Below are 10,297 nucleotides of genomic sequence, written 5' to 3' on the forward strand. Positions count from 1 at the left end.
AGTCTGTCCACTTATGAAAAGGATCTCCTAACAATTTTCATGGTTGTCACAAAATAGAGGAACTACCTAATGTGCAACCACTTCACCATACACACAAATCAACAAAGAATAAAGTATTTTATGGAGCAAAGGCTGACAACCACTCTACAGCAGAAATGGTTGATGAAATTGTTGGGATTTAATTATAACATCAAATACAAGATGGGACTGGAGAATAAGATAGCTGATGCACTCTTAAGAACCCCAACAGCTACTTGCCAATCTATAGCCACCATCAAACCTGAATGGGCATCAGAGGTTGTTAGAAGTTATGCACATGATGAGGTTGCTAAAGACAACATGGCCAATTGGTTATTATCACCTACCACCTTGGAGAAATATACTTATAAAAATGAAGTCTTGAGGTACAAATCAAGAATTTATGTGGTTCATATCCATGGGGTCAGAAGAGTGATACTCCCTCCATGGAGTAAATGGCTGCCACTAGCTGAATGGTGGTACAATTGAAACTATCATACCAGCTTGCACACCACCCCATACAAGGCTCTATATGGGTATGATCCACCTCACCTAGCATTTCCTGTTGAAGTCACCTCATCTGTAGCTAATGTAGAAGATTAGATTAAGGAAAGGGATAGAACCATTAGCCTCCTGAAAGAGTCATTGCAGAAAGGATGAAGTTCTTTGCTGATAAGAGAACTGATAGGAGATTCAGGATGGATGATATGGTCTACCTCAATTTACATCCCTATGGGAAAACCTCCATTACTACGACGAGAAATATGAAACTCTCAACAAAGTTTTATGGTCCTTTTCAGGGTCATTAAAAAGATAGGTCATGTAGCTTATAAGCACAACTTCTTGTAGATTCTAAGATCCACCCTGTCTTCCATGTATCCCAACTCAAGAAGAAGATTGGAGAAGCAGTTGTCCCTACACCCCAGCTGCCCCTAGTAGATCATCAAGGACAAATTATTGTGAAGCATGTGGCTCTTTTAGGGGAGAGAGTTATCACTCGAGACAGTTTCACAGTACCACAGCTACTCATACAGTGGACCAACTCAACACCATATGACAACACCTGGGAGGATGCAGGAAACATCAGAGCACATTTCCCAGACTTTTATCCTTGAGGACAAGGATATTTTTATGGAGGGAGTATTTTCATATCACACGGGGTGGCCTGAGTTCAAAAGAGGGGCGCCTATAGTAGAGATTACCATTACAGTTTAATTAATGCTTAACTAGTCATTTTAGTAAGTAAATTAGTTAATTAATTAAGTAATAATTAGGGTTAGACTGGACAGTCAGGATTGGATCTGTGAGAGTGAATCTTCTAGGATTTTTGAGTGAGGGCTATTTATTGTACCTATGTGCTCTTCTTTAGTTTTCTATGAATTGAAAAGACAAGAGAGGCTGTTGTTAGTTCCAGATTTGATCTTCTAGTCCTATTAATGGTTCTTATTAGTTGTTATTGACATAACATGGATCTGCGAGTATCAGGGCATCCAGCCCAATCAGAGTCAGTGTAGGCATCGAGCAAGGAAACATCACCAGCTTTAAGTGTCAAACCTTGACCAATGGTACCTTTCAAGTATATGATAATTATTTTAACTAAAAGAAGGTGAAAATCTATAGGAGAGTGCATAAATTGACTCACATAATTAACTCAAAAGCATATATCAGGTCTAGTATGAGTTAAGTATTGCAATCCACCTACAATAGTCTTATACTCAAGAGGATCTGCCAACAAAATACCATCATCTATAGAAGCCTTGAAAGTCTTTTCCATTAGAGTTTTACAAGGTTTGCAATCCAACATAATGGATTTCCCTAACAGTTCCAAAGTGTATTTCTTCTGAGATAATACCAAAGAATCTGAATGTCTAATAGCTTCAATACTCAAGAAGTAACTTAAGTTTCCTAATTTCTTCATAGGAAAAGCATACTTAAGAGAGTTAATTAACTTGTTGAGTAACCATTCAGAGTTACCAGTTAGAATAATATCATCTACATAAAGAAGTAAAACCAGAATATATGTGGCAGAATGAAGAATAAACATTGAATGATCATTCATTGATTTAATGAAACCAAATGAAAGAAGAAAGGTACTAAACTTGGAGAACAATTGCCTTGGTTTTTGTTTCAGACCATAAAGCCAAGTAACAAACATGATTTGGGAATTTTGGATCTACAAAACCTAGAAGTTGTTGCACATAGATATCTTCTTGTAAGTCCCCATGAAGAAACACATTGGATAAATCTAATTGTTTGATGTGCCAATTAAATGTAACTATTGAAGTAAGAACAATTCGGATAGTTGTTGATTTTACCATTGGGCTAAAAGTCTCAGAATAATCAACACCATCTAACTGATTAAAACCTTTTGCAACTAACCTGGATTTGAACCTATCCACACTACCATCTGTATTCGGAACTCTATTAACCCACTTACAACCAAGAATATTCATCTCAGGAGTGGGAGGTGCCAAATATCCTAAGTTCCATATTATCCAAGGCAGTCTTTTCATCTTTCATAGACACTAGCCATTTAGGATTCCTAGCAGCCTTTTCAAAAGTTTTAGGCTCAGGATTACTAGTGAGAAGAGAGGCATAGCATATAAGATGTTTTACAGAGACATTTGTGATATGATCAGAAAATTATTTTGGTTTAGAAATGCCATTACTTGATCTAGTAACAACAAGAGGAGGCAAAAAAGTACTAGTGGTAGAAACACACTCCTCAATAGTAGATGGGGAAATGAAGAGAATTAAAGCTGAGTTTCATCAAAGATAACATTCCTGGAAATGTGAGTCTTTTTAAAAATTGGGTTACAAGACTTATAGCCTTTATGAAGAGAGATATATCCAATAAAAACACATTTTAAAGATTTAGGAAACAATTTATCAGTTCTGGAATGTTTTAAGAATGGATAACAAACAAACCCAAAAAGCTTAATAAATGAATAGTCGGGGACTGTCTTGAAAAGCACTTCAAAAGGAGATTTGAAATGTAACAGTTTAGTAGGAGTTCTGTTAATAAGATATGAGGCAGTAGCAAAGGCATCAAACCAAAACTCCTTAGGACAAGAAGCTTTGAACAATAAGAAATTTCCCATTTATGTTACATGTCTGTGTTTTCTTTCAGCTATACCATTTTGTTCATGTATCTTAGGACATGAAATCCTGATTTGAATACCATTGGTGAGTGGAATTTTTTTAAAAGGACCTTTTACTAATTCAGAAGCACCATCAGTTTGAAAAATAATAATTTTAGTAGAGAACAGATTTTCAACAAGACTCTTAAAGTGATAAAAGCATTGAAGAACATAAGATTTTAAATAAAAATGATATAGTATTTGTAGCGAAAGAGAGAAGACACAGGGGCTAGATGATAGGTGCCAAATATTGCATTTTTCTTTACCATTTTATTGGCACTTATCCCTTTTTGCATACCATTAATTCCCCTTTTGTAATGAATTCTGTATTTTACTCTCCTTAAGGATAAATATTTTATTTAATTTAATTTTGTATTTTTAGGTTCTACATAAAGGTTGGATGAGTTGGGGAGCGAAAAAAGCAAAGAAACGGTAAAGACTCCCGCAGGAAGGAAGCGGAAAATGATGTTTGCAAGAGCCGGATCATTTAGAAGTGGGCTTGAAGAGGAAGAATTGTTCTTAAAGAAGATATGGGCTTGGCATACCCAAAGCCCAAAACCCTTACCCAAATCCATTTCTAATATCCAAACCCATTTCCATGACAGCCGTCAGATTGAATCCATCTCATCATCCAACGGTCGCCTCATCATCGTTCATCAAACTCCGATGATTCTGTCAAACACCATAGAACAAAACTCCCATCTTAGTCGTTAGATTTGTTGTATCACTCATCCGACGGTCTTTAAAAGTATGCTCCATACTATCCGTTAGATCCAATCTGAAGTTGATAATCCAACGATTTTTATTTGTTTGTCATATAATTTTGATGCTCCGATCCACACCTTAGCATCAGATACCTTCCCCTTCACCAAACACCCCCTAATCGCATTTCCCATCGACTTCTTCTTCTCCTCTTCTTCCCAAATTTGCAGAACTCTGCAAATTCCTCACCTCCATGTCCACTGCCACCATCACCTTCACTCCATACCCCGACCATCATAGGAGAAGCTCGTGTAGCCCCTAGTCTCTCTATCTCGGTTAGAGCTTCCCCTTAGATGCTACAACCAAGAGAGACAGACTAGGGTTCACAGTGCAGAGAAGACGAAGGCTTAGAGATTTCGAGTAAATAGCAGCATGGATCAAGCTTGGTGTGTCGATGAAGGACAAGGAGACAACAAATCAGAGGAAAATGGTGAGTTTTAATTTCGATTTTCAAGAAACCCTAAATTCAAAAATTAGGGTTTGTAAAATTGGGGGTTTCTGCCTTATAAACAGAGGGTGATGTTTGTAACGCGAGGGATATACTTGGGTTAGCCAAGTTTCAATCAATTAGGGTTCCATTACAGTTTAATTCCAAAATTCAATTTCAATTTTAATTTCATCTTCACTGTTTTGTCAAAATTTTAGGGTTCATGTTCATGTTGCATAATTCTGCTTAATGTTTGATCATTCTAATTCTTGTCTTATGTTTAATGTATGATTTTTAGTTTTAGAAGAACTTCAACTTCTCAAAATTCTGTTTTCAACTCACATGCCATGTCCTGTAGATTAGTGTTCTTGCTTAGGGTATCCTAAACTATTAATGCAATCAGGTTTGAGACTTGGATTAACCAAGCTCAGAACTTTAGTAAAAACACAAGTTCCTATTCCCATTTTGATTTTGATGTCCTGTTTCAATTTGAGTATGCATGTTTTAAGTTCTTAGTTTAATTTCAATTTCAATCCATCTTCATAATTTTTGCACTTCAGTGATACTTGGGCTAGCCAAGTTTCCAACAAGTATAATTTCTATTTCAATTTGAATTTGAAGTCCTGTTACTGTTTAGTCTAGTTTCAATTTCATGTTCAGTTTCAATGTCTCAGCTTAATGTTTTGATTTCCATTTTTATGTTATGTTTCTTGCCTTAGTGTAACTGTTAGTATAATTCAATAGAGAGACTTGGATTAACCAAGCTCAGAGTTCAGTGACATACAAGTCCTTGTCCTAGTTCATAATATCACTTCCATGTCGTAGTTTTAGGTTTCAAGCCTTGATAATTCAGAAAATTGCATCCCATGTTATAACTTCTTGTCCCTGTTCTGTTCCTCATACCCATATCCTAGTTCTTTGTATGCTTCTAATTCACATGTCTAGGATGATGAGCTAAGTTTCAATACAAAGGTTTAGATGAAACCTTAATTCTTTATGCTATTGAATGTTGGTTGTATGTATCTTGTGTGTTTTCATGGTTAGGATAATTAGAAGAACTTAGGCTCTAAGCCACATTGAGTTGATCTTTAAGTAGTCAACTAATGTAGGACTAGGGAACTCTAGATGTCACTTTAGTTATTCCACCTATTTGAACCCTGGGACAAATGAAGGCTAGAACCTTCATCACTGCCCAATACCAAAGGGACAAGGACATTATCAACTAGCTTGCTTTAGCTAAGGGTTAGGTGGACTCAAAAGCCTTAGTTCCATTCTCACTTGTTTACTTCATTCCAACTTTGCTCACTGTTAACTTTTGCCTCTATTAAATAGTGTTCTCTTGATCTTATTTGGATAACTTCAACCCATATCAGTGTTGTGTACAACACAGCAAAAACACTTTGTTTCACTTCACCTCTTCACTGTCACTGATAAGATTAGTAAGTTTAGCAAATTCAACCCTCCAAGTCCTTGTGGAACTGACCTCATTTGCACACTAGCCACAACACACTGTGCACTTGCAGTTTTAGTCTTTAGGTCTCTTTAGAGTCATATCAAGTTTTTGGCGCCGCTGACGGGGACTCGGTAGCGGCGTATTTGCTGTTTTCAGCTTGCAGTATTACATTTTTCACTTGTTTTCCTGTGCAGGTCCTGCTGCTGCTTTGCTTGCTTGCTTCCTTGAGCTGTTGCTTGCTGCCTTGCCTGCTCTGCTGTAACTGCTGCCCTGCTGCTGAGCCTTGTTGTTGCTGCTGCTGAGCCTTGTTGCTGCTGAGCCTACTTCTGAAGCTAGATCAAAGCCCATCTGGGCTGTGCAACAAGAAAAAAGGGTAAAAGCCCAACTGGGCTTCCCTCTAAAAAGCTAAGCCTAAACCCATCACTATTTTGTGGGCTTTTGTTTTTAAAGTTTTTATTTTTGGGCTTGTAATTAATTTCATTATTTGTGGGCCTGTTTAAACACCCACCTGGGCTTGTAATTCAAAAGAATAACTTATTAGCTGGGCTCAAGCCCACTGAACATAGCCTCGGGCCTGTTTCCTTCCTCTTTCTAATTTTTTTTTTAAAAAACTTGTGAAACAGACTTTCAAAATTTGGGCTTCATCAAAAACCAACTGGGTTAAAACCCATTGGAACCCGTTTCTAAAGCTCGACGTTGGGCTTCAACCCAACTAGGCCCAGCATCCAAACAACCCAATTTGGCCGCTTTTCCTAACCCAACAGTGGGCTTCTCCTTCCAAATTTCAAACCAAAGTTCTATAACCATTAACCCGTTTAAACCAAAATCTTTAAAACCCAATTCAACCAAATTTTCTAAAACCCATTTTGAACCAAAACTAACCCATTCAAACCAAAATTTGGGCTTCATATTTTATAAACCAAAACCCATTTTAAAAACCAAAGCAAATATTTCAACCCATTTAAAACCAAAAATTTTTACAACCCATTAACAAATCAAACTTGGGCTTCCTCCCTTTTCATTAAAACCAAAAAATTTGCTCTCTCATTAAAACCAAAACTATTTGCTCTCATTTTAAAAACCAAATTGTGGGCTTTGTCCCTTCCCATCAAAACCAAACTTTTTAAACACCCATTTAAAACCAAATTGTGGGCCTTTTTTTCTCCTTATTTGTGGACTTGTTATGTATGTTATTTCATGATTAATTTGGGATATGATTGTAACCTTTAGAGACCAATCAAATCGACTAATTAGAGTCAATCCAATAGACCCAATTGACATACCCACAACTTCTGAGGAAAACACACCGGACCAACCTGAGACAATGGGAGAACCCCGTACTCTCAAGGATTACATGTACCCAACAAGGGCAAGCCAGCCCTCTTGCATTGTTTTGCCCGAAGCTAATGGTCATTATGAGTTAAAATCAAGCACAATACAAATGCTTCCTGTGTTTAGAGGAGTTGAAAATGAAAACCCTTACCATCACGTGAGAGAATTCGAGGAGATTTGTGGAACTCTGCGTTTCACTCAAATGTCCGACGAGACCTTAAAGTTAAGGCTATTTCCTTTCTCTCTGAAAGAAAAAGCCAAGGCCTGGATGTATGCTTTACAGCCGCAATCCATCATGACATAGGACGACCTCACAAAGGAGTTTTTCAATAAATTCTTCCCAAATCACAAGACTGCGACAATTCGTCAAAGTCTGAATAGTTTTGTGCAATTAGAGGGTGAAACCTTGGCTAGATACCTGGAGAGATTCAATGAGTTATTGCTCCAATGTCCCCATCACGGTTTTGAAAAATTGAGACTTGTGCAAATTTTGTATGAGGGTCTAGATGTGTCCACCCGAACAACTGTAGAGTCAATGTGCAATAGTCTATTCGTAGACAAAACTGCTGATGCGTCTTGGGACTTCTTAATTGAAGTAGATGATAAGACTCAACAGTGGGAATCCATTCGTGAACCCAGGAAGACTACACCTGTAGCTAAGGTTCATAGGATTGAGTCAGATTTTGAGGGAAATGCAACAATTGCATCATTAATTAGGAGAATAGAAGTGTTAGAGACACAGAAAAATATAAAACCTTCTACCACTACTCTTCGAGAACATGTCGAGATGTCTGTATGTGATGCTTGTTACGATCCCAACCATCAACTCAATAACTGCCCATATTTGCTTGCACTTCAGGAATCTAGACTTGAACAAGCACATGCTATGTATCAAAAAAAAGAGCATAACCCCTATTCACAGACTTACAATCCAGGATGGAGAAACCACCCAAACTTTTCATGGTCCAAAGGCCCTGTTCAAGGAGGACCATCTCAACCCACCCAAAGCTATCAAAACAATCAGGGATATCAGAACAATCAAGGCTATCAATACCCTAGGAACCCTCAGCAACATTCGTATCCTCAACATACTGCTGAAAAGAAATTCCCCAACATTGAGGAAATTGTCCAAAATCTTGTGCAACATCAAAAAATTTCTGATCAAAAAGTTACAAATCTAGAGCTCAAGATAGGTCAAATGTGTGATGCAACGAATGAGAGAGAAAAGGGTAAACTTCCTAGTCAACCCCAACAAAATCCAAAGAGGATATTTCAGGCAGGCACATCATCTTGCCATGAAACCTCACCCGATCAAGTCCATTCCATTACCACTCTCCGAAGTGGTAAAACTGTTGAGAACAAAGTAGGCATGCCACAAACAAATCAATCTGAGCCAATCTTAGCACTGCCTACACCACCAAAGAAAACCTCCAATTTAGATAATGAATTTGAGCACATTAGTGAAGCCGACAATTCTATTGCTGTGAATGTCCCTCTACCACCTAATGTTCCTATTGCTCCATTCCCTCAAAGGTTAATTCAACAAAACAAAAGCACCCACTACAATGAGATGTTAGAGATGTTCAAAAGAGTTGACATCAACATCCCATTCCTTGAGGCAATTAAGCAAATCCCTGCATATGCTAAATTCCTTAAAGAGTTGTGTACACAAAAGCGCAAGCTTAATCTACATAGACGTGCTTTCTTAGCTGAACAGGTGAGTTCCATCATTCTGAACAGAACTCTACCCAAGTTTAGAGACCCAGGTTATCCAACAATTTCTTGCACTATAGGAAAACATACAGTCAATAAAGCTTTATTAGATCTAGGTGCAAGTGTGAACCTCCTGCCATATTCTGTTTATGTGCAGTTAGGTCTTGGAGAGTTGAAACTAACAACCATAACTCTCCAATTGGCGGACCGATCCGTCAAAGTTCCTCGAGGTGCGATTGAGGATGTGTTTGATTAAGGTTGATAAGTTCTACTTTCCTGTAGACTTCATTGTCTTAGACACTCAACCTGTACAAAACCCTGACAGCCACATTCCTGTCATTTTAGGACGTCCTTTCTTGGCTACGTCTAATGCGAACATTAACTGCCGTAACAGAGTGTTGAAACTGTCTTTTGGAAACATGACTGTAGAATTAAACGTGTTTAATGTTAGTAAACAACATGTGGATCTTGATGATAATGATGTGCATGAGATCAATATGATTGAAAGTGTAACACAAGATTCATTGACTAGTATTTTATCAATTGACCCCCTACAAGCATGTTTGGAGAATTTTAATTTGGAGTTTTATGATGATGAATACATTAGTGAAGTCCAATCCTTGCTAGAATCCGTACCTCAAATGGATGTCACTAAATGGCAGAACAAAGTAAAACAACTCCCACTTTCCGATACAAAGTCTATCACATCTTCTGAAGAGTCACCTAAGCAAGAATTGAAGACATTGCCTAGTACTTTGAAGTACACATTCCTAGGTTCTTTTGATACTTTACCTGTCATTATTTCATCATGTTTGGACATGGAACAGGAAAACAATCTTCCAGAAGTGCTTAGGAATACAAAGAGGCCTTAGGATGGACCATCTCAGACCTCAAAGGAATAAGTTCCACCATTTGCATGCATCACATTAATCTCGAAGAGAATGCCAAACCATCTAGGGAAATACAAAGGAGACTTAATCCTAACATGAGAGATGTAGTTAAAGGAAAAATCCTGAAACTACTTGATGCGGGTATCATATATCCGATAGCTGATAGCAAATGGGTTAGTCCCATTCAAGTTGTGCCTAAGAAGTCAGGCATTACTGTAGTTCGGAACAAAAAGAATGAGTTAGTCCCTTCACGTACAACCACAGGATGGCGAGTATGTATCGACTACAGGAAACTGAACACAGTAATAAGGAAGGATCACTTCCCGCTCCCTTTTATAGACCAAATGCTAGAACGTGTGTCTGGACGCAGTCACTACTGTTTTATGGATGGCTTTTCCGGTTATAACCAAATTCACATTGCTCCGGAAGATCAAGAAAAAACTACATTCATGTGCCCCTTTGGGACATTTGCTTATAGACGCATGCCCTTTGGGTTGTGTAATGCAACGACTACTTTTCTGCGTTGCATGATGAGCATTTTTTCTGACATGATAGATAGTTT

The 10,297-nt window shown here is 37.9% G+C and overlaps 2 protein-coding genes and 1 long non-coding RNA gene across 3 annotated transcripts; 2 read left to right on the plus strand and 1 right to left on the minus strand.

The window, feature by feature from the left end:
- Positions 1 to 1,669: 1,669 nt before the first annotated feature.
- Positions 1,670 to 2,077, minus strand: LOC113315854 (uncharacterized mitochondrial protein AtMg00810-like). Its single transcript, XM_026564102.1, has one exon. It carries the CDS (start codon positions 2,075 to 2,077, stop codon positions 1,670 to 1,672), a length of 408 nt encoding a protein of 135 aa, XP_026419887.1.
- Positions 2,078 to 4,065: 1,988 nt separating this feature from the next.
- On the plus strand, positions 4,066 to 6,386 carry LOC113319604. Its single transcript, XR_003345681.1, has 2 exons — positions 4,066 to 4,350; positions 5,995 to 6,386. It is a non-coding gene; the product is annotated as an uncharacterized LOC113319604 (long non-coding RNA).
- A 2,115-nt stretch (positions 6,387 to 8,501) lies between these two features.
- Positions 8,502 to 9,717, plus strand: LOC113315855. Its single transcript, XM_026564103.1, has 3 exons — positions 8,502 to 8,849; positions 9,003 to 9,075; positions 9,191 to 9,717. The coding sequence occupies exons 1-3, from the start codon at positions 8,502 to 8,504 to the stop codon at positions 9,715 to 9,717; spliced, it is 948 nt and encodes a 315-aa protein (XP_026419888.1).
- Positions 9,718 to 10,297: the final 580 nt, after the last annotated feature.

The sequence above is a fragment of the Papaver somniferum genome, chromosome 10 (assembly GCF_003573695.1).
Source record: "Papaver somniferum cultivar HN1 chromosome 10, ASM357369v1, whole genome shotgun sequence".
In the NCBI taxonomy this organism is placed as follows: Eukaryota; Viridiplantae; Streptophyta; class Magnoliopsida; order Ranunculales; family Papaveraceae; genus Papaver; species Papaver somniferum.

Excerpts from the sequence above, each read along its gene's own strand:
- LOC113315854 (XM_026564102.1), bottom strand. The coding sequence starts at position 2,077 with ATGAATGATCATTCAATGTTTATTCTTCATTCTGCCACATATATTCTG.
- LOC113315855 (XM_026564103.1), top strand. The coding sequence starts at position 8,502 with ATGCCACAAACAAATCAATCTGAGCCAATCTTAGCACTGCCTACACCA. Across the intron at positions 8,850-9,002 it reads GTGCTTTCTTAGCTGAACAG|TTAGGTCTTGGAGAGTTGAA; the intron begins GTGAGTTCCATC and ends GTTTATGTGCAG. Across the intron at positions 9,076-9,190 it reads ATCCGTCAAAGTTCCTCGAG|GACGTCCTTTCTTGGCTACG; the intron begins GTGCGATTGAGG and ends CTGTCATTTTAG.